The following is a 24,725-nucleotide window of genomic DNA, read 5'->3' on the forward strand; positions in this document are numbered from 1 at the left end:
ACTAGACTATCATTCTGAAGTAAGATGATCAGAACATGGATTTCAATTTTTTTGTTATACAAGTCAACCTGCTGGAAGCACCTTTTATTTTTTTCTCCATTTTTAACTATTCTGCTGATTCATTTCATTTATTTTGAGTTATACATAAATGTTGGTGGTCTTTGTTATATTTTTCTTTCACATTAGTTAATGATCTCTTGGGAATTTGGCCTTCTAGAGTAACTCCATGGAGAAGATAAACAATGTAACTGAATTTGTTTTCTGGGGTCTTTCTCAGAACCTCAAGGTTGAGAAAGTGTGTTTCATCGTGTTCTCTTTCTTCTACTCTGTCATCCTTCTGGGAAACCTGCTCATCATGCTCACAGTTTATGTGGGCAAACTTTTCAAGTCCCCAATGTATTTCTTTCTCAACTACCTGTCTTTTGTGGACGTTTGTTACTCTTCAGTCATAGCTCCTAAGATGATTGTTGACTTATTGGCCAAGACCAAAACGATCTCCTATGATGGGTGCATGTTGCAGCTCTTTGCGGCACACTTCTTGGGTTGCACTGAGATCTTCATCCTTACTGTAATGGCCTATGATCGTTATGTGGCTATCTGTAAACCCCTACACTATATGACCATCATGGACGGAGAGAGATGCAATAAAATGTTGCTGGGGACCTGGTTAGGTGGGTTCTTGCACTCCATTATCCAAGTGGCTCTAGTAGTCCAACTACCCTTCTGTGGGCCCAATGAGATCGATCACTACTTCTGTGATATTCACCCTCTGCTGAAACTTGCCTGCGCAGACACATACGTCATTGGTGTCGTTGTGATAGCCAACAGTGGTATCATCACTCTGGTGAGCTTTGTTATCTTGATAATCTCCTACATCTTTATCCTGGTGTACCTGAGAAAGCAGTCAGCAGAAGGCAGGCACAAAGCTCTTTCCACCTGTGGCTCCCACATTGCTGTGGTCATCATCTTTTTTGGTCCCTGTACATTCATGTATATGCGTCCTGAAACTACCTTTTCAGAGGACAAGATGGTGGCTTTGTTTTATACCATCATCACCCCTATGTTAAACCCCATGATTTATACACTGAGAAATGCAGAAGTAAAAAATGCAATGAAGAAACTGTGGGGCAGGTGGATTTTCTGGGAAGTAAAGGTAAATAGTTGGAAGTAACAATACAAGGTGGATGAACTTCAATGTTCTCATCTGCACAGGGAAGGCAATAATAACCTCATAGGGATGTTTTTGGAGGAGCAAATGAGAGAATAAAATGGTCTATAGAAGTAAGATATTTTAAAATCACTCTTACTTTATTGGTTTGAAAAGTCTATAAGCATAATTTTCTAAAATATCAAGGACAAAGAAATCTCATTAAACTCAGAAGTTCAGCATGATCATACTCAGCACCATGATTTTCTCCTCCCCATTTCCCCATTTGCCAATGTCTTTAAAGAATGAGAGTCCTCTGTGAAGTAAGGCTGTTTTCTAGTATTTAAAACCATGATCGTTACATACTGTGCACTCAAAAGTATATGCTGTATGAATGAAAAGCTACATGGAAGATGACATAGATCTGAGGTGTTCTGATACAAATCCTCTAAAACAGTGAAAACTAAGTTTCCTGAGGTTGGGATGGTGGGCTATATGTGCAGAACGTCAACGAGATAAAGAACAGATTTGGCAAACAAAAGACCTATCCTTGTCCTCTGGTTTGGAGAAAAAGGTTTTTTCTTTCTCTAGCTCAGTTTCTTCACCCAAACAATAAGTTGGAAAAAACTACCTCTAAGATCCCCAGTTTAACCTTAACATCCCATGAATGCACTTCTGCTAATTGACTCATCTTTACTAGTACTCTGTAGCTAGAGAACCTGTCCCTATTAATGTAAAGTGACTAACAGGAAATGCTCATGAAACTGAAGGAAAACAAAATATTTCTAATGAATACATGATTGTGCCTCAATCAAGAGGGTCAACACAATTTGCTGAAATGCATGGTTGGGAAATCATATTCCCTCCACTGTTTGAACCAAGCAACTTTACTGAAAATCGTGAGCCATTTATCACTGCTTCCTTGATTAGCATGACCTGATTTCCAACTGTGGATTCTAGAGACATTTGCTCTGAACAAATAAACATATCTTTCTCATGTGAACTGACACTTCCTGGTGCTATATTCCTCCTTCACTTCACCCAACCTGAGATCACATCACTGATTATCTCTCTGCAAGTGTTTCATTGTTTTTTCGATAAATCTTATTATTCAAGTTGCTGCCCATACCTGGGTCTGTGTTTATTGTTGTGGAGTGTGTGTGTGTGTGTGTGTGTGTGTGTATACAAGTGTGTGTGTGTGTGTGTGTGCATGTGTGTGTATTTTGCACTCACACATTAGGTTGAGGACTGTAATGTAGTCCTTTAAAAAATGATCTCTAATGATAAGGCATTCACAGAATTAAGATAAGAAAGATCAAAATAAATCAAGATACCTGGATTCAAAGTCACAATTAGGAGTCCCTTGCCCTGGGCCACACAAACCCATGGTTATTGTCCCTACTCGGACATATACTCACTGAATCTACATGAACCTCCATTTGCTCAATTTTAAAGTGGTCCATAGGTTGGTACTTCTGAAACTTGTCTGATCATTGAAATCATCTTGAGAGGTTCCCGAATAGATAAAAGCATCTATTACAAGAATTTCTGATCCAGTAGGCTAGTGTTAGGGGGTCTAAACAAATCTGCCATTTTAACAATCTTCTCTGATAATTTTTATCCAGGCAATGGTACATCCAAGACCTTAGACTTGGAAACACTGGAGCTTGTTGATGTTCTTAGAGCACAAGGGGTTTATGGATCAATAAAACCCCAAGAGCCTTACTTTCAGATATATATTTCTATATTTCTGCTGTAACACAAAGAGACCTAAACTTGAAGTAAATTTATAAAATTCTGGAATGAATAAATGATTCCCTTTATGTCTCTGCACTAAAGACGTGACTATCAAGGGACATTAGGGATATTGATGGTCTGAAGTCCCTAAGAAGGTAAAAGCTGACAGATTCAGTACTCTCAAAGATCAACAAAGAATCTATATATGTATTTGTAACTGGGTCACCATGGTGTACAGTATAAAATTGACAGAACACTGTAAACCAGCTATAGTGAAAAAATAAAATAAAAATCATTATATACAAAAAAAGATCAACAAACAGAACATATGAAATTGTTTTCTTGTTTCTACTGTTGCGGAAACTGCAAAAACTGTGGCAACAGAAGGAGACAAACAGCACTCAGAGATAGGGAAAAGCAAGGTTTATTCAGCACCGGTGCAGGCTCAGAGGAGTCACCTCCAGAGTCTGAGCACCAGGTCTTTGTTCTCAGTAACTTTTATACACTACAAGGTCTTGATTTTCCCATGTAAGCATCCCAGACCTCCCCCATCCCCAAGCAGACAGTGTTCCTCCCTAAGAAACTGAGTGGGCAAGGTTACAGAAGTGGAACTGATAAGCAATGTTGGGTACCTGATTAGCAGGGTTGCTGGCTTGGATATAGGGTACACAGTTGTTACATTATTACAAGAAGGGTGGTATAGTGATGAGCATAGCTGGAAAGGCTTGCAGCTGCCTTGTTAGCCAAGGGGGAGTTGTTCTTTAGTTAAAACTACATTTCACTCCCCCCTCTTGATGTTCAGGGTGCATCTGCACCCTTTACAAATCATCATGAGTCATAACCCTTTGGTAGCCTCTAATAAGTAGCAGGTGGGAGGCTGTTTTTCTTTCAACCATGGTTCTTATAAAACCTTTTATAATACTTATCAGGAGAGGTACAAGGCAGGGAACAAGTAGGCACCCTGTGAGTATAACCATGATTATTCCAACTATTGTCTTAATTCCTCCCAACCAAGAGAACCATTTACCAAAGAGACTGTCTGCATCCCATCCTATCCAAGTTTGTACAGGTACATGGGCTAGTTTAGTCATGCAGTCAGCAATTTCTTCTACCACCTTTCCAGTGTCATCTATTTGTAGACAGCAATTACTTAAGTTAAATTTTCCACAAACCCCTCCTTCAGAAACAAGTAAATAATCCAAGGCCAAGCGATTTCGGTAGATTGCACTGTGCATTTTAGTTTGTTGTTGGGCCAATATAGTCAAGGCCCTTGCAGTTTATTTGTTATAAGTTTCAAAACCGACTGTAGTCTGATGATGCAGTTTAGCATATAGATAGGGGTGCGATATCCCCAAGAGCCATCCTTTGTCCAGGTGGCAGTTCCATAATATTGAATTATCTGTTTTGGGGGCCATTCATCATCTTTCCAGTCTCCAATTTGGAGAGACCCCAGTCTCTCTGGGCACCCTGTGCCCTATATATAGGAACTCCCAGTTGCTCCCATAGTGAAAGTGGGAGCAGGAAGAAGAAAGGTCTGATTTTTCCCAGTACACATGTCCCAGCCCAATTCGGGGGGAGTATGGAATAGACCATTTTTTACAAATCCAATATAATCCCTTTGGTGCCCGCCACTGGATATCAGTACTGATATCTTCCCATGCTTGTCAAAGGAGGGAAAATTTAGACAAGGGATTAGGTTTGGGCTCTGAGAGATTGGCGGATGACCACCACTGAGTTTTTAGGGCAGTTAGATTATAATACCTTAGGCCTAAACATGTTAGGCTTTTAACTGAAACATTAAACCATCCTCCCCACCTCACAAGACAATTTTTCTCAATAATAGTAGCTTTGAGGAGCCATACCCTATCAGTGAGTTGGGGGTATGCAGTCTCATTATGAGGCTGTAATGGGTCCAGTTCTCTGGCTTGCCAAGGACAGTGGTCTCCGGTGTTTGTTCCCCCACATATATAACAAGAGGAGACCTTGAGAGTTTGTGCAATAGTTTCTGCCAGGGCTAAGAACAAGTTCTTAGTTGTGGCCGGAATGGGAGGTGGGGTGTTTCTTATCTCTTTATAAAAGGAATGAAAGACCCTGTGAGAGGCAGCTTGGAGCGCAAACGTGATTCTCTGGAAATGTAGCACAGCTCCAGGGTCAAGGCCTCTTCCGTCAATGTGAATGTTTATTTTGAAACCCTCCTTCCATTTGGGCTCACAGGCAGCCGTTTTCTCAAGCTTTAGCTGTGCGTTGACTGACCAGCTTCCGGTGTGGTCAGAGCAGGGCTTTGAGATCGTCATCTCTTTCTCTGTATTATCAGGCGAAGAGGTCTCTCCGGATTGAGGGCCATCTCCCACTCTCCACGGTTGTCAGCTGGGCCAGCTGGTTTAATTCTGGAATGATGGATCCAAGCATCTATTCCTGTTACTTTAAGAGCAGTGGGGGTGGTTAGAATTACAGTATAGGGGCCCTTCCATACCGGCTTCAAGGGCTCCTTTTTCCAGGCCTTTATCCACACCTGGTCCCCCAGCTTGTGGGGGTGTACTGTTATACCTAAGGACACAGGTATTCTGTCTATGACCCATTTATGTATCTGAGAAATAGTGAGCCCCAGTCCTTGTAATTGTTTATGTAATTCCAAATCTCCCAACTCCCTGGTGTTTCTTTTTAAACTGATTAGTGGAAGTGGCCTTCCATATAAGATTTTAAATGCAAGAATCCTATTCCCGCTCGGGGTGAGCATCTCACTTTTAAGAGGGCCACCGGCAACCTGTCTATCCAGGGCAAGCCAGTTTTCTGACATAACTTTGTCAGGGTCTGTTTAAGGGTTCAGTTCATGCGTTTTACTTTCCCTGAACTTTGAGGGTGATAAGCAGAATGTAGTTTCCATCGAATCTGTAAAGCTTTTGCCACCTGTTGTACTGTTTCGGCCACAAATGCCGGTCCATTATCTGACCCAATGGTCAAAGGCATTCCATATCTGGGAATAATGTCTCTCAGGAGTGCCTCGGTTACTTCCCTTGTCTTTTCAGTTCGGGTAGGGAAGGCCTCTACCCATCCTCCAGGCAGTTATGGTCTGGGTGCCCCTCATCATCTGGCAGAAATGTGGCTGGGTTCAGAGTTTGTACAACCTCCATTTTCACCCATGGATTTCCACATAGTAACCCTTGATATTGAGTCATTCGTGCATGTGTGAGCCAATGGTGGCCCCTGGTATCCATTAGGGTTACAACTGAGTGCGGGACGTTAACATTGAGGTTTTGTCCCAGGGTCAACTTGTCAGCCTCTCTTACCAACAAGGTGGTAGCTGCCAGTGCTCAGAGAGAGGGAGGCCATCCGGCAGCAACTGAGTCAATTTGTTTAGACAGATATGCCACTGGCCTCTGCCAAGGCCCAAATTCTTGAGTTAAGACTCCCAAAGCGTCCCATTTTTTTCTTGAACAAAAAGGTTAAATTCTCTGGTTACATCAGGAAGTCCCAAAGCTGGAGCCTCAGTGAGTTTAGTTTTGATTGTCTGAAACACTGTCTCCTGGCTTGGTCCCCATTTAAGGGGAGCCTTTTTTTTCCCTTTTAGAGCCTCATACAGAGGCCTGGCCAGGTCTGAAAAACTGGGGATCCATATCTGGCAGAATCCTGCTGCCCCTAGGAACTCACGAACCTTCCGGCGGGTGGTAGGGACAGGAATGGCGCAAACTGCCTGCTTCTTTTTAGTCCCCAGCATTCTTCAGCCCTGCATGATGTTGATGCCCAGATACTTGACTTGTTTTTTTGCAGATTTGTGCCTTTTTCTTTCATACCCGATACCCTGCCTCCATCAATAGGGAAAGGAGAGCTCTTGTTCCTTCTAGGCACTGAGCCTCCATGGTGCCAGCTAGTAAGAGGTCGTCAACATACTGTAGCAAAACACAGCCCAGTTTTTGTCCAGGAAATTCAGCTAGGTCAGCAGCTAAGGCGCCGCTAAAAAGAGTGGGAGAGTTTTTGAATCCTTGTAGGAGTCTAGTCCAGGTGAGCTGTTCCTTTGTCCCTGTATGTGGATTCTCCCATTTAAAAGCAAACAAGGGCTCACTGGCAGGTGCCACCTGGAGGCAGAAAAAAGCATCTTTTAAGTCCAGGCAAGTAAACCACTTAGTAGTGGAGGGGATCAGCCCTAGCAGGGTATATGGGTTAGGGACAGACGGGTGTAATGTGACCGTTGTTTCATTTATGGCTCTCAAGTCCTGTACTGGGCGGTAGTCCTGTGTTCCCGGTTTGTTCATGGACAGTAAAGGGGTGTTTCAAGGGGACTGACATTTTATTAACAGTCCATGCTGAAGCAGCCTATCCAGGTGAACCTGGATTCCCAGTCGAGCTTCTCTGGGAATTGAGTATTGCCATAGCTTTACCGGTTGAGCTCCGGGTTTTAGATCAATTAAGACAGGAGAGTGGCACTTTGCCAAGTCCTGGTGGGTTTCCTTCAGCCCAAACCAATGGGTATTTAGTCTCTAGTTCTGGAGGAATGGTCCCCATTTCTGAAGGGGGAGAGTACAAGCACCATTCCTCTTCCCTTTTTACAGCAAGAGCCATGATTAAAGGAGAGGGGGTTCTGTCAATTTAAGTTGGGCCTATCCATCAGTAGAAAAGGAAATTTGTGCCCCCATTTTAGCCAGCAGGTCTCTTCCCATCAGGGGGACTGGGCAGTCAGGCAGGTAAAGAAATTCATGTATTACTTCATGGCCTCCTAACCAACATCGTCGAGGACCGCAGAAGGGTCTGTGTGTTTGGTTACCTGTGGCCTCAACAATGGTGGTTTCTTTCCCCAAGAGGGGAGCCCCAGGTTGTGTAATCACAGAACGTTCGGCACCTGTGTCAACCATAAAGTCTATGGGGTGGCCCCCTACTTGAATTCTGACCATAGGCACTCTGGGGCCCAGTTGGAGAGAGCCTGGTCCCCCCTAATCAGACTCAGCTAGGCTGATCTGGTTGGTGTTGAATGGCTCAGATCAGTACCAGCTAGGTGGGGCCTTGGTCTTTTTCTCAGGAAGGTTGGGGCATTCATTTTTCCAATATCCCTTTTCTTTGCAGTAAGCACATTTGTCATGTTCCAGGGGACTCCTTTTCCCTGGCCTTGTGTCTTGTCCCCTATGGGGTGGTCCCACTGGGGGCACCAGTTTTGACAGGGTGGCTGCCAGAAGAGTCACCTTTTGTTTTATTTTCTTTTCTGCATCATGGCGGGCCACCTGGTCTCGGTTAATAAAAACCTTGTTGGCTATTTCCAATAGTTTAGTGGCATTCTCTCCTGTAAATCCTTTTAATTTTTGTAGATTTTTATGGATATCTGATTGGGCTTGTCCCACAAAGGCAGTATTTATCATCCATTGGTTCTCAGGGGCCTTGGGATCAAAAGGGGTGTAGGTTCAGAAAGTCTCACATAGTCTCTCATAGAATTTGGCTGGGCTTTCTTTCAGTCAGCTCTTGTAGTATCTCACTGATCTTAGCTATATTAGTGGGCTTTTGCCCGCTGTAGGAAGGCCTGCCGGTACCTCTCTAGGTTATGTTTTCCTTCTTCAGTGTCATAGTCTCAGTGGGGGTTTTCTTCTGGGAAGGCTTCCCTCACCCAGTTTGCCAAGTCTGCTTGACCCCCCACGATGGCCTGAAGCCATTTTTGGGCTTCTGTTACAATTCTCCAGCGCTCTTCAGTGTCAAATAGAGTAAAAAGGAGTTGCCGGCAGTCTAACCAGGTGGGACAGTGTGTCTGGAAAATGAATTCTAAGAGATCAATCAGTGCCTGAGGCCGCATGGTGTTTCCAGTTGAGGAGATCAGCAGTGGAAAAGGGTTGGTAATAATAAAAACGTCCCCCCTCTTGTATGGTCCCATTGGGGGCGACTTGCTGTGGTCCCTGTGTCTCCTTTACGGGCATTTGTAATGCTGGAGTGGCTGTTCCCTGAGCTGAACGGAGATGCCTGCTCATAGGTTCTGGAGAATCTGGCTGAGGGGGTGATATTGCCTCGGGAACTTCAGAAGCAGAAGGAGGAGGAGAAACAGAAGGTGGTGGGCTATCTGGCATCTTGGGACCTTCGGCTCCTGGAGGTGGGGCCAGCAGCACATAAAGTGGTGGCATAGGAGGCGAGTCCTAAGGTTCCCCTTGATAAATAGGTGGCACCTTCTTTTGAGACAAGGTTTTCTTCTTGGACTGGGCTACTAGCACCCTACACTGTCCCTGGTCTGTGGTGCAGAACCAAACCCATGGGGGCCTCAAATAGGCAATTTCCAACCATTGATCAATATACAGAAATGGGTCTGGGTGTCCAGGGTCTCCTGTTATAACATTATATACTGCTGTAACTGTGAACACATCTAAGGTCCCTTCTGGAGGCCAGCCAACACCAAAGGAGGGCCACTCTAGGGTACAGAGGGTACACAGTTTTCCAGGACTCAACACCATAATTTCTAGAAAATACGTTTTAAAAATTCTTACCCATATACTCTAAGACAGTGGGCTTGGAAGCTGATTTACCCATTGTGTAAAGTCCCACTCTGTGACGGTGACACAAGACAAACAGTGAGGGCAAGGCCTCAGGTAACAATCGTTTCATCCACCTGACCGCTCCCCCAGAGGAGATATTTCAGGCACCTCTTAGCATAGGTGGGACTGTATAAACCCCAACGTCAGGATCCCCCCGAAGAGGGCCACAAAAAGCCGTATGAGGTCGCTGCGGAACTGCAGGTTAGGACTCACTGGCTCCGTAGTCTAAAGACAGTGAAGCACAGGCTCTTGTTCTCTCCAGTCACTCACACACACACACACCAGAATTGACAAGCCTTCCGATCCCAAGGGAGCAAACCCTGATCTGAATGACCCTTTGGTCACTGAGAGGTGATCAGTCTCTCCTTCCGCCGTATGGTGGGTCCTGACTTGGGAAGATGTCCCGGGGGCACCCACCAGTCCGAAGTCATGTCCTGGGACCTGTTTCCACTCTCCTTCTGAGGTTGTTCAGGAAGCAGTGTGGGCCAAGGCCATGGCCTGAGTGAGGGTCTGGATCCAGCAAAATGGCCAGTGCGTGCTATCCACCTGTCACTGGGCCGGCGACCGTAGCCTCCCCCGGTTCCCCGACAATGGTGGCACAAGAGGCCAGCTTGGTTGTCGGCTTCCCGGCCAATGCACCAAAATGTTGCGGAAACCGCAAAAACTGTGGCAATGGAAGGAGACAAACAGCACTCAGAGATATGGAAAAGCAAGGTTTATTCAGCACTGGTGTGGGCTCAGAGGAGTCACCTCCAGAGTCTGAGCACCAGGTCTTTGTTCTCAGTAACGTTTATACACTACAAGGTCTTGATTTTCCCATGTAAGCATCCCGGACCTCCCCCATCCCCAAGCAGACAGTGTTCCTCCCTAAGAAACTGAGTGGGCAAGGTTACAGAAGCAGAGCTAATAAGCAATGCTAGGTACCTAATTAGCAGGGCTGCTGGCTTGGACAGAGAGCACACAGTTGTTACATTATTACAAGAAGGGTGTCATAGTGATGAGCACAGCTGGAAAGGCTTGCAGCTGCCTTGTTAGCCAAGGGGGGTTGTTCTTTAGTTAAAACTCCATTTCAATAGCTTATCTCTAAAATTATCTTTATATTAATATCAAAAGAAGAAAGAGCTCTTCAAAAAGGGAAATCATGACTCACACAAATATAAAATGGACACATGAAAATGATTTTACTTAGCTCATTGATTGATGAGGGAACTAGTAGTGTTATAATCAGACTAAAGGGGAATCCAGTATATTACACTGACAATATTTAGTCAGGAATGTGTAATGATCTTACAAATAAATATGACATTGTCTTTTTCTGTAATGATCAGAGATATCAATTAAACTTTCACCAGACAATTTTGTGTTTCTATGGACAAGAATTATTTGCATTTTATCAGTTTTCTACAACTTAATGATTCATAAAACAGCTAAAATGCAGTAAAACTATGTACTCCATGGTATCATATATCAACAAAAATTAATCAGTCAATCTAAGAAAGAATTGGAAAACATTATTAGAGCCAAATTTGAGGTTTGTAAGTTGACAACAGCATCTCAGAAGACTGAGAACTCTTTTGCCCAATAGAAATCAAGGTAAATTTATGCAATATTTTTGAGACAGAAAGTTGTACATCAACTGATATGTTATGGAAAATTTGGATAATCTAGATCTAAGTGGCATCATAGTGGGTCATGTGACCCCTACAAGATGAAGAACACAGTCTATCTTTTTTTAGGGGGTGGGCTTTTTGCCATTTCTAGGGCCACTCCTGTGGCATGTGGAGGTTCCCAGTCTAGGGGTCTAATTGGAGCTGTAGCTGCTGGCCTACACTAGGGCCACAGCAACATGGGATCTGAACCACTTCTGCAACCTACACCAAAGCTCATGGCAATGCCAGATCCTTAACCCACTGAGTGAGGCCAGGAATTGAACCCGCAACCTCGTGGTTCCTAGTTGGATTCGTAATTGCTGAGCCATGAAAGGAACTCCAGAACAGTCTTTTTGATGCCAGCAGGATGTTGTTCTTTACTGTGGAGCAGTATTCCTGAAAACGAGGGAGGTTTTGTGGATGCATAATGCAGATACACAATGCAGAGTGGCAGGGGCAGCAGGAAACCAAAGGACAGAGAAGAAGTTCTATGTTTAAACTTTTCTTGTTTTGTCATAAAATATGAATTTTGTCATACATAAAACTGCAAATTGAGTAGTACAGATAATACATAGATTTCCACAGAAGGCGCCCCAGTAATCTTTATGTTACACTTCACTGTTTCATAATAGATTTTCCTGACAAAAGTTGATTTTATTTAGCAGATAAGCATCATATACAAATGCTTTCTAAATAAATATATTAAAGGGAAAACTCTTTTCTCATTTGTTTTATTTTTTTTTACAAAGGAAAAAAAACAAAATTTTCTACATCCATTGGAAACTTGACAAGAAACAGCATATCAAAAACTGGAGCTTAGGAGTTCCCATCATGGCTTTGTGGAAACAAATCTTATTTGTATCCATGAGGATGCAGAATCTGACATTGCCATTAGCTGTGGTGTAGGTCACAGATGGGGCTCAGATCTAGCATTGCCATGCCTGCAGTGAAGGCCAGTGGATACAGCTCTGATTCAACCCCTAGCCTGGGAATGTCTGTATGCCATGGGTACAGCCCTAAAAAAAAAAAAGACAAAAAAAAAGACAAAAAAATGGATATTAAAAGGAGTTTACTATGTTTACATATCAAGGTATGAATAAAGTGGAGGGAAAGTAATAAATGCTAATACAGCACCTCTGGTTAATAAGAGGAAGCCATTACCTCAACAAGACCTAGGAAGGCAGAGGAAAGAGAGATCTCAGGAAGAGAGATGATCCATTGAAGAAGTGCAGCCTTAGTAAAAGGCACCCAGTCATAGACAAACCACTACAGGGCATGAGGACAATAAAAATAAAAACCATGGCATTACTTATTTTCTTCTCATCTGCTCTCTAATATTCAGGTAGTACATTTGGCCAGAAGCTAAGAGAGTTGGTCGAATCAGAGCAGCAAAAATAGCTTCTCAGTGTCTTCTGGAGAGAGAGTGAGAGATCTCAATGGGTGAAAGGAATATATTTAATTATTATTCAAACCATTTATTCAATTTTCTGAAGTAAGAGAGTAAATGCATTTTTGGAGATAGCAGAGAAAAAACCAAAGAAATGAAGGAAAATGAGAACCTTCCAACTGATTTATTCATTTAATTTTATGAATGCCCATATGAAAGAGGTTCTGGCTATAAAGAAGTGAAGAATACATAGACAGACCTATATCTCTTACACATATTGAAGTAGATATTGTAGATGCAAGAGGAGGGTGATATTTTCTGTCTAAAAGAAGAAACAATAGTTGCACAAATTTATCTTAATATTTATGGAACAGTTTTTAAATTTTCTTATTGGCTGAGAAGTAGTCAAGTTTATTACATGGTGAGCTCTTGTGCCTGGTTGTTCTTCACAAAGGCCCAGAGACCAACTGTCAGAAGGTGGTGAAGGAGGATTTGAGCATCCTTGTAAGAAGCAAAACCAGAAAGCTTCAAAATTCACTCTTGTAAATTAGAAAAAGTAGCATGTTTCTTCTCCTCTTGTACACCTTGAAAGAAAAGAGCTTCCATGATTAAAATGCTTTGGACTTACCCAAAACCTCCAAATATATACTTCACATCACCTTGCTATTGGAAATACTGTCTTTACAGGTTAATTCCCCACTTCAGAATTCATCAAGAGCATTGAAATGAAAGAAGTCAGGATGAATGTGACTGAATTCATTCTAAAAGTAATTAGCATCTTCAGATGCAGAAAACTCTATTGGAAGAGTTACTTATTACTTTAATTTCACTGTCATGGGCAATCTGCTCATTGTCATTAACATTATCTGCATCTAGATTTAAGACTCCCCAGTATATTTCCTCCTGGCCTTCATTCTTTGAAAGATGCCTGCTATTCCCCTTCCACAGTCCCTAAAATGATAGCTGATTCACTCTCTTATTCAAAATCTGTCTCCTTCCATGGCTGCATGTCACAGATCTTTATTGAACATTACTTGGGAGCTTGCAGAGATTATCCTTCTTGTGGTTGTAGCTTGTGACCACTATGTAGCCACCTTCGACCTCTCCACTATTAACCCCTTCATATGCTGCCTCCTGGGCAGTGGGTTTTCTCCAATGTATTTCACAGTTTCTAGTCATTTTCTGGCTTCCATTCTGTGGTCCCAACATCATGGATCACTTCATGTGTGATATTTTCTTCCTAATAAAACTTGCCTGCAGTGACCCTTTCCTTAGTGGTCTGTTGGTTGCTTCACTGGTGGGGTAATCCCTGTGATCACATATATAATATTATTAGTATCCAGTGTGTTAATCCTGTGCTCCTTGAGGACTCACAGCTCTGCAGGGAGGAACAGCCCTGTCTACCTGTAGCTCCCTCATCACAATGTTGTCTTATTCTTTGTGCCTGTATTTTTAAGTATCTGCAACATGTAGCTTCTTTTCCTGTAGTCAAACCCACAGCAGTATCTACACTATTGTTACTTCCATGTTAAACCCCATTCCCTACACATTAAGGAGTACAGAGGTCACAAAATGTCACTAAAAGGTTATTACACAGAAATACATTTTCACATAATGATGACCCAAAATAATAATTTTATTTCTATCTGATATTTACATTTTCATATTTATTACTATAAGCTTTTTCCATACCTCACACCTGAAAATAACAACACCTCTGCTACATAGGTGTTATTATGTTCATCCCCTTCTACATTTGAAGAATGATGAAGTTCAAAAAATTAAATAATCCACCCAATATCACAGGCAGAGCTAGCATTTGGATCTGCATTGTTCTAAAACCAAATTTGATTCTCTTTATTTCATTGCTGTCAGAGAAATGATAACATTTCATCAGAACCTCTCCTGTTTGTAGTAATTGAAAACATTTCCTTTCTAATTATAGAGCTGTATACTGTACCTACATATAAAACCAGTGGGTTATCAGAAAGATGTATGGCCCTCTGGTATCTAGGATGCAGTGGAATCTGAAATAGAATACACTTGTCAGTACTCTCTTGGCACATAACTGATACCCCTATCCAAAGGTTATTGGATTAATTATTCTGTTGGCATAAATTGTCAGTGATTATAAAAATTATCTCTACTGTCTCTAACCTGATGTCAACATTGTGAAGTGTTCTCAAATGGTCACAACACTATAAAATTAAAGTTTAGTGTCCTAATATTACAGAAAACAATGGCAGATCACAAAGGTTAAATAATTAGACCATATCACCTGTAAGTCATCTTTGAGAACAAATATTATTCCTTTACATTCTGTGATCTTCACATAATGTAGAGTGCTTTGGTACTGATATTTGATTATAGTTTAGTAAATAAAAAATTTTTGATTATATGCTAAGGAAAGTGATAATTTTAGATGAACAATTATTACTAGCAATTAAAGGCAAGTGCTTTTCAAAAACACACAGTAAATTTTATGCGTAAAATAATTACACTATTAGAAAGTTGGCTTTACACTTCATTCCTTGAATCTGAAATCCTCTTTAATTCATTGGATTATTATATATTAGATATATATATATATACACCCAGTATTATTCTCCAGCTGATCAAAATTTCTTAACTTTGTTGTAAATCAGTTTTGGCTATTTTCACAAATGAAGTCTGCTACCAAAATGCAAATTTGTGTGAATGCCAAAGTGGTGATTGGAGTTTCCTGTTTAACAGAAAGATCCAGCTCCCTCTTCATGGCTACCATATGTTCCATTGAAGAAATCAATGGACTAAGTGAAAATAATTAGCAAGCATATTATGGTTATAGAAACGATGGAAAGTAAGAACACTAGCTTCAGGATCAGGAGACATGAGTTTTCTTTCACACTATGTCATCATCTCCTTTTTTAACTTTAACCAAGCTGCTCTATTTCTACAAGTATTTTATTTAGGAACATTGGAAGCTGTTTTGACAATCTGTGATTCTACCCAAGCCAATGTGTTTACTCCCACCAATGTTGTTATATTAGCTTCTACTTCAATTTGAAGTAAAAGTGCAAGACTAATGAGACTACGTTCCACCTCTCATTCCTGCTAAACAACTTAGGGCATGTCCTTATGGGAGAAAAAGCTTTGGGAGTGGACTAATACAATGTGAGCTCTGCTCTTGAGTGCTTTGTTATTTGGAAGACATGGTCCTCTACCTACTGAAATGCACGAAGCTTCCCATAAGGACAATTTGGCAGATACATGGTTTTTGTGAAATTAGTCCCTGAGAGTGTCCATGGTCAAGTGCTGGAAGCCGATTTTCAAGAAGAGAGTTTTTGAGAAGAGAATCTGCCTGATGACAATGTCCAGGAGATTCTGAAGAAAGGTGCAAGGCAGCACGTCTGACAGTACAGAAAAAACATAAGGCTGTAATGCCTGAAAAAACATGTTTCTAAATTCTTGCCCTTCTAGTTTTTAATGATCACCCTGTGTTCTATTCACTGTGCCCTAACTCTTGATTTGGGAGTTGTGCTTGCTTGTTAAATGTTTGGGAGAATAGCTCTTCATTATCTACACCTAAATTATGTGAGTTTTTAGAAAGATTCCTTTTCCTTAGAATCATAGATAGCAATGGTATTTACTACTTGTAGTTTTAGAAGAAATTGTTAAGTTTTATAGATGTAGTTTGAAACATTTAGAGTTGTTGATTAGTTTGACAAGTTGTTTTTCTTTGGCTGATTTATTAATCTATAAAAAGAAAATAGGCATAAAGCCCTATTGCTGATTGTTAAATATAAGTTAGGAAAACAGGTTGTGGTTGTTGAGTTACTAACCAAGCGCCTGCCCTAAAAACACAATGCATTTGTGGTAAGCAAAAAGGTCATGAGAAGTCTTACACCTCTGACATTTATGGCCTACGTGTGATCTTTAGTCCTTCCTGGTTATCTTTTAATATGCTTAGAGCGTATCCTGCCTGGACAATGTGCTTCATAATCTTTAAACTTAATTGACCTCTTACTATTTCTACAAGTCATAGTCTTTTCTCCTATTTAAGTCACTGCTGTCCACCAATAAAGTTGAGGCTGTGTGACCACTACTTGAGAGTGTGCATCTCCATTATTCCTGTGCCTGCTGCCTCTCTTCTTGAGGAACATCCCTGGCTGCTGGGGCTGGACTCTGGCAGTCAAGCCACACCTCAACCAGCTTCTGATTGACTATGATATGATCCATACACAATTTCTCCTTCTTTCCTTCTGCTGAGGCTTCCCTTTGAGAATCTATGTTGCTGTCTCTCCAGGAACTCCTCTTTGAGAAATTATGTTCATGGAAAACTTTCACAGGTTTAGACATAACTCTACTCTCTTCCATTCCAGACTCCTCTAGGGCTTAGGGACCTAGATTCAACAAGTGTTGTAAGGGTTCTACCCTTGCTCTCTACTAGCACTGTAGCTTTTAAATAGAAGCTGGATGACCATTTAGTGAACCATTGTGAATGGATTCAAATCCTTCCTAAGGTTGGAAATGATGACTTTGTTATCACATTCTAATTCTCTGATTTGACTCTGGCTTTCATTTCAGAGTATATACACAAGTCCAAGAGGTTTTCAATGTGACACTTCAGCTAAATTCAGATTTCTTATAATTCTTTATTTCAAATCCTCATTCAGACTTTATTTTCTATCTGCCCTTACAAATATTATTTCAGCACTATAATGTTGAGATGTCCATTCAAACTAAGTTTGGTCATGTGGTTTCACTTTTCTTCAACTCTTTTCCTTCATGACATGTGGTGTACAGTGACCACATTCTCTGGAGAATACCCAGAGTTGTGAAAAATTTATTTTATTATTAATGAAAGCACATTTGAATATGATTAGGGTATCTCCATACAGGAATATTTAAGAGTAGAATTAAATTTATTTACAAAAAATTTCAAATACTGATTAATTATAATTGGCTTTAGCAGTAGGTAGCAACATATATGTGTCATGTGATTTAGTTGTAAAACAATACTTTAAAGATGAAAATCTTGGTGCAGAATGTAGTTGTAAAACAATACTTTAAAGATGGAAATCCTGGCCTGGCTTCTTTTTTCCCTTTGGCAAATGATGTCTTATTCCCTATCTTATATTAATTTGTTCCAGGTTGTGAGTATCATTGCCCATTTTTCTCTTCCATTGAGATATTTTATAATTACAATTAAATGACTGAAATCTATGAATTTTATAATGTCTAAGAATAATTGAAGAATGGAATTATTTTTATTGTTACCATGTTAATTTAAGGCTAGAATTGGCACAATAAACACTACTTTAAAGAAGCACTATAAACTTTACCTGATGTGAAGTGCCAATATTTTAATAGGCTTCATAATTATCACTTAATTTATATTTGAAAACAATATTTAAATTTATGGTGCATGAGTGGTAGATCAATTAAAAAACAAATTATTATAACATTTAAAAATCCAATAGTTACACTCCTAAATGCTTAATTTGCATAATACTAAATATTCAGGCTCCAAAATAAATCCATATGTTAGCAAATACCTAAATTAATAAGGGGTCAACTTTTTTGTTTGCTTCTTATTGTCGTATTGTTTTTGTGTTCATGTAAACACAAGGATGCATTCAAAATTAAAGATGAGTGCTGTAAAAATTCTCTGCTGTTCACTTATCATAGATGAAATAATTGGGTTGTTAGCAAGATCTGTGAAGGGTGGTAAAATACCCCTGAGGGCCAATTAGCTACAGTTTAGAAACTTTATAGAATTTGCCTGCAAACAGGGTATGTGGTAGCACTTTTAAGGCTTATCCAATGATATCACTTATAAATCAACAAAGAAACATGGAAGCAGAGTTGTAGTTGGCATTTTTAATCTTAACAACCTCTCTCTTGGTGAAGTAACAGCTGCCTGGGACCCTGGCCATGGAGTTATGTCAGACAAGTTTATAGGTAAGATTTTGTTTCAGGAAGTTGAGTAATTATAGACCCTCAGGTTTAAATGGATCTTACACATCATGAAATCACCCTGCATCCTTGCCCCTCTCATAGTTAAATCCATTTTCCAGCAAACTAAACATCAGGAAATACAGACTCAAGTACAATACCACAAATTTCAAGGTAAAAATATTTTGGAATATTTTTTCTTATAGATATAAATCTAAAATAGAATAATAATAAAATTAGGTATAATTAAGTTAATAGGAATAATACAATTCACATTTGCATCCAAAATTTTTCTCATATAAGAATACAAACAAGAATTTTCCTATGATATTGGACAATTTTTAAAAACCTGTTAAAAACTGTGCCTTAATCAAAGAGAAACACTATTAATTATCCATTTCTCCAATGTTGAACAGTCAATGTTGTTTCTAAATTTTCACTAGCTCTTTCTGATTGTGTTGACATATATGTAAACAGCACTTTTTCTCCTTTAGAAATTGCTCCTTTAGGGTTTATTCCTAGATAGTATATTGTAGAGCCAAAGAAAAATTAAAAAGTGTTTTATATTTCTTCATAGTTACTTCTGAAACACTTTTCTTAATTATGTCTAACACTTACTTTTTGTACAATATATTCTTTTTTGATCTGTTAGGCAAGCAAGCCCACCTCAGAATAAGGAATGCAATGGTGTTTCTGCACTTTTTATCCACATATGCATAATTTTCAATTTGGATAATTAAAAAATAAAGCTTTTTACTCATACATCTTTCAAAGAAAAGATGTATTTTCGTAGAATGCATTATATTACATTTATGTCTCCTCTTTCCCTTTTCTTAGGAAATTATCATTCACAAATTTCTTATTCTCTTGATAGTGCATTAGCCTGTAAGCAGAAATGATGGAGGATGGCTGCTATGGGAAGATGGGAAAAGAAGTCATGAGAACGCATGTAGCTGAACTATAAAGGAGTGGCACTATCATTAATGTGATGGATGGAGGCCTTGCTGCTGTTTGGTAATGAAGTTTCAAGCATCCACGGCATTTAATAGACATATTCTTCAGGGATTTTTATGAACACATTCATATACATATATTAAGTGTCCAATAATTATTTATTGAATGACTGACCATTAGTAGGTATTTATGGTAGGTAATCAATTTTATATATGTTTTTGTTACTCTGTGTATATATGTATAGCACATTATCTCGCTATCTGATCTAGAGGACAAAATCTCTGCTTTCCACATTTAATTATTATTTTTAAAACTTTGAAAATAAGTATTTACTTTGCTTGATAGATCCTTCAGTAATGAACACTTATGCACATTTCTTTTCTTTTCCTTTTTTTTTAGAATTTGTATGGCTGCACTCATAGCATATGGAAGTTCCTGGGCCAGGGACTGAATCTGAGACACAACTGTGACCTACACCACAATGGCAGTAAAGTTTGATCATTTAGCTTACAGCCCTGAGCTGGGGTATGAACCCACACCTCCTGAGTGATCTGAGCTGCTGCAGTTAGATGTTAACCTAGGTTGAACTACAGGAAGTTTTTTTTTTTTTTAACAAGCCTAGAGAAGCTGTATATTTACTGAATATGACTATTTCAAATTGTATGTGGAAAATAATTGTGAAGAATAAAAAATATCAATTAAAAACACACTAATTATCCAGTGTAAAATGTACTTAGTTTTTCCAACTGGCAATTAAATATTTTCATAAAGTGTAACAGAAACTATTAAAGGTTGGGCTGCTTCCTTTCAGTGTCCATTTGTGTTTCTCATAATGTAGAGAGTAATGATAAAAGATCAGGGGAATAAGAGCAGTTGAATCCCCCCCAGGTTTATAGTCTGGGAAAGCAATCTTATTCTTACCCATGGAGAATGGCAGTCCACTAAGCACTTACTCATCACCTAATAGGTTTTAGGCACTGCAAAATCATTCCCATCACTATTTTATGTGAGGAATCACACTGGAATAATTATGTGTTCTAGTGGGGACCAGGGAGAGTGTGTCACTGATGACATATACAATTCTAGTAATAATATGTTTATGATAGATATTTATTGATGGTGCATTTATTTGCACATTTAGAGCTGAGGGTTAAAATATTAATTTTCATGGCAGAGGGAATAATTCTTAAGTCTGTGGGGCAACTCTTAGTTTATAAGATACATTTGAAGATTACAATGTGTAAGCTCACAGACACAGGAAATTTTCAGAAGCATGAGACACGGAGACTACTTAGCAAAGTCACTTGGACTTGGAAGCAGGGGGAGAAACCTGATCTTATGTGGATAACATAGCATTTTACCAGTAAGTTACACATCAAAATTTACCCTGTAGGAATTTCTCTGGTGACAGGTACTATGTGTCTAAAGAGATAGAAAACTTCCTAGAGGAATTAAGAAAGAATTGGAACAATCATTAGAACAAGATTGCCAAGGACATGCTCCTCGGTTACAGCAACTACTTTAGTTCTAAGAAACTGAGGCTGAAATCCTTTCCTGATTAGAGGTGTTGTTCTTTTTTGCTTTATAGATAATTCAGAAACCAGGAAGGTGTTACTTCCTAAATGGATCTCCACATGCCTCCAAACAATGTGACTGAATTCATTCTCTTGGGACTCACACAGGATCCACACTTGAAGAAAATGCTCTTCATTGTCTTTTTGCTTATTTTCCTGGTTACCTTGCTGGCAAATCTCTTCATTGTCATTACCATCTCCCTCAGCCCCACACTTTCATCTCCCATGTACTTCTTTCTCACTCATCTGTCCTTCATAGATGCCTCTTTCACCTCTGTCACTACCCCCAAAATTACCATTGACCTGCTGTACCAGAGGACAACCATCTCCTGGGGTGGCTGCCTGAGCCAGCTCTTTTTGGAACACTTCCTGGCAGGATCAGAGATCATTGTCCTCATTGCCATGGCTTATGACCGCTATGTGGCCATTTGCAAACCTCTGCACTATACAACCATCATGAGACCTGGGCTCTGCCATTTCCTGGTGGTAGTGGCCTGGATTGGAGGGGTAATACACGCTACTGTGCAGATTCTCTTTGTGCTTGACCTGCCCTTCTGTGGTGCCAATGTCATTGACCACTTCATGTGTGATTTCTTCTCACTGTTGGAACTTGCCTGCACTGACACCTACTGGCATGGAATAGTGATATCAGCTAACACTGGGGGCATGTGCTTGCTCATCTTTTTCATGCTTCTAATCTCCTATGTAGTCATTCTGAACTCCCTGAAATCCCATGGTTCTGAAGGAAGACACAAAGCCTTCTCTACATGTGGCTCCCACTTTACAGTAGTGGTGCTCTTTTTTTTCCCTTGTATATTTACACACGTACATCCTGTGGCCACCTATCCGGTGGACAAGTTGGTGATTTTGTTCTGTGGAACTTTCACTCCCATGTTAAATCCTATCGTTTATACAGTGAGAAACACAGAGGTGAAAAATGCCGTGAAGACTTTGTTGAAGAGGAGAGTAAGTGAGACTGTTCTTGATTCTTAGAAACTGATAATTTATATATAGGGAGAATTATTCTTGGGTAATTGTAAAACAAAACTAAGAAATTTTGTAGATCATTGACAGAGAAAAAGAGGCAAAACTAGTGTTTGAGTTTTTGTAGAATATTTAATAGTGGCTAGGCATTTATTAGGCATTTTGATAACTTTTAATAAACTTTGTCATTTCATTGTTCATGTTCATAACTTCAGAGTAGATGATGTAAAAGTAACTATAAAGTCCTGGTTTGATCATTGCAGAGCATGTTTTTCTTCTGAGTTTTACTGTCACGTTACTAAATACTTTATTTGGTTTACTTGCATGAAATTGTCTTCCTAAGGACCTTGGTCTCAGAAATTCTATTTTTGCTTAACCTGTGGGAAAGCAAATAGGGATAAAAATTCTTAAATAGATTCATAAGGAAAATGCACAACATGACAGAATCACAGCTGATTTTTTTTTTTGTACTACAAATTTACCAGAAGAAGAAGCGAGATATCCACACAAGGAGAATACAATAATTCACAATTTAAGTCTTTACCTGGAACAAAATACATCCAAAATTTTGAAATTATTCTAAATGTACTCTCTTTTCTTAAATGTCCTTATGCCTCACAGTCTTGAATATAAAACAAATGGTTTCATTTTCCAAACTACAACTTGAGGAGTCATTTGAAAAAGGATATGCACCTTTTATCAAATTTGAAAGAACAGGAATATGATTAGATTCCAAAGCTCTTGCTCTGTAAGTCTGATACATATATTTACATTAAGCTGACACCTTAGTTACTATCAGGCATATTCACTTTGTTGATTTATCAAAGTTTGAATTTGTAGTTCCACTATTAACATGCCCATTTTAGAGAAAAGCTACTTAAAGCCTAGGATTTTACTAATTTAGTTGTCTCACATCACACACGTTTACTTCATAAAGTGTGCTTATTATAAGAAATCCTGCTTCCTTTCCAAAGTTTCGGCAACAAACTTCCAACCCAACTCTTTAAAACTCAACCTTACTTTCTTTTAATGAATCACAGTTATCTGTGCCATGTTTATAGATAAGAACATTTTCTGCAGACTTAAAAATTCACTTTGAACTTTAAGGAGATATTGTCTATATGCTGTAGACTTGACTCATGAGTAGCAATATATTTTCGCACTGTAAGTATTTTCTTCTCCTTGAATGTTCAAGTTTTACACTACTTCATTTTACAAATGACCAGCACTCTATGATATTGTATATACATATATATAATACCCTATAGTTAATATATATATATATATATATATATATATATACTTATAAAATCAAAAATATATTTGTATTTCTTTCCCACTAATGAAAATATATACTAATATAGGACTTTCTAATATGGGAGTGGCTCAGTTGAACCTTTAGAAAAGGGGGGATACCTGCAAATCCCTTTCATGTATATGGAGATTACTAGGTGATTCTACATTATTACATCACTCTTTGTTAATCCAAGTCTCTCTGACTACAACTCTCCAATCATGTTGCATCTCGTAAAATCACTTTCTCCAAGTAAATGATCAACATGAGGTATTTCTTCCATAACTTGACCATACATTAACTCCAAAGAATGGTTCTGGGGAGAATGTGTTTACTGGGTTGTGGGTGGCTGTCTCCAAGAAGGCAAGAATACACAATGGAGAAAAGAGAGTCTCTAACAAGTGATGCAATTTGTCAAAAAGTTCCTTTTTTGAAGTTTTTGAAGATTTTCATTTTATGAAAGGATTAATCTAAAATATAGATGGCCCATAAGAACAACACAAAGTGGCACGTTACACATTTGATTATAAATTAACTGACAAAAACTGGGATAGTTCTGGAATATATAACATTTAAGGATAATAACAAGGATTATGATTGATTATATTTTATCAAGATAGACTAATTTTAGGAATCCCTTATTCATTTTGGAATATCTATAATCAACACCTTTTTTTTGTTTTGTTTTGTTTTGTTTTTTCACATATATATATATATTTTGGTTTTTTTTTTCCCACTGTACAACAAGGGGGTCAGGTTATCCTTACATGTATACATTACAATTACATTTTTTCCCCCACCCTTTCTTCTGTTGCAACATGAGTATCTAGACATAGTTCTCAATGCTATTCAGCAGGATCTCCTTGTAAATCTATTCTAGGTTGTGTCTGATAAGCCCAAGCTCCCGATCCCTCCCATTCCCTACCCCTCCAATCAGGCAGCCACAAGTCTCTTCTCCAAGTTCATGATTTTCTTTTCTGTGGAGATGTTCATTTGTGCTCCATATTAGATCTCAGTTATAAGTGATATGATATGGTATTTGTCTTTGTCTTTCTGGCTCATTTCACTCAGCATGAGAGTCTCTAGTTCCATCCATGTTGCTGCAAATGGCATTATGTCATTCTTTTTTTATGGCTGAGTAGTATTCCATTGTGTATATATACACACCTTCCGAATCCAATCATCTGTCGATGGACATTTGGGTTGTTTCCATGTCCTGGCTATTGTGAATAGTGCTGCAATGAACATGTGGGTGCGTGTGAAACTTTGAAGTAGAGTTTTGTCCGGAGAGATGCCCAAGAGTGGGATTGTGGGGTCATATGGAAGTTCTATGTATAGTTTTCTAAGGTATCTCCAAACTGTTCTCCATAGTGGCTGTACCAGTTTACCTTCCCACCAGCAGTGCAGGAGGGTTCCCTTTTCTCCACAGCCCCTCCAGCACTTGTTATTTGTGGATTTATGAATGATGGCCATTCTGACTGGTGTGAGGTTGTATCTCATGGTAGTTTTGATTTGCATTTCTCTTATAGTCAGCGATGTTGAGCATTTTTTCATGTGTTTGTTGG

At 39.4% G+C, this 24,725-nt stretch overlaps 2 protein-coding genes across 2 annotated transcripts; both read left to right on the top strand.

The window, feature by feature from the left end:
• Positions 1-211: 211 nt before the first annotated feature.
• On the top strand, positions 212-5,221 carry LOC110258856 (olfactory receptor 4S2-like). Its single transcript, XM_021082098.1, has 2 exons — positions 212-1,153; positions 5,099-5,221. Exons 1-2 carry the CDS (start codon positions 227-229, stop codon positions 5,219-5,221), a joined length of 1,050 nt encoding a protein of 349 aa, XP_020937757.1. The 5' UTR covers positions 212-226.
• A 15,709-nt stretch (positions 5,222-20,930) lies between these two features.
• On the top strand, positions 20,931-21,875 carry LOC110258855 (olfactory receptor 140-like). The gene has a single exon (XM_021082097.1). The coding sequence runs from the start codon at positions 20,931-20,933 to the stop codon at positions 21,873-21,875; it is 945 nt and encodes a 314-aa protein (XP_020937756.1).
• Positions 21,876-24,725: the final 2,850 nt, after the last annotated feature.

Source organism: Sus scrofa, unplaced genomic scaffold (assembly GCF_000003025.6).
Source record: "Sus scrofa isolate TJ Tabasco breed Duroc unplaced genomic scaffold, Sscrofa11.1 Contig511, whole genome shotgun sequence".
NCBI lineage: Eukaryota > Metazoa > Chordata > Mammalia > Artiodactyla > Suidae > Sus > Sus scrofa.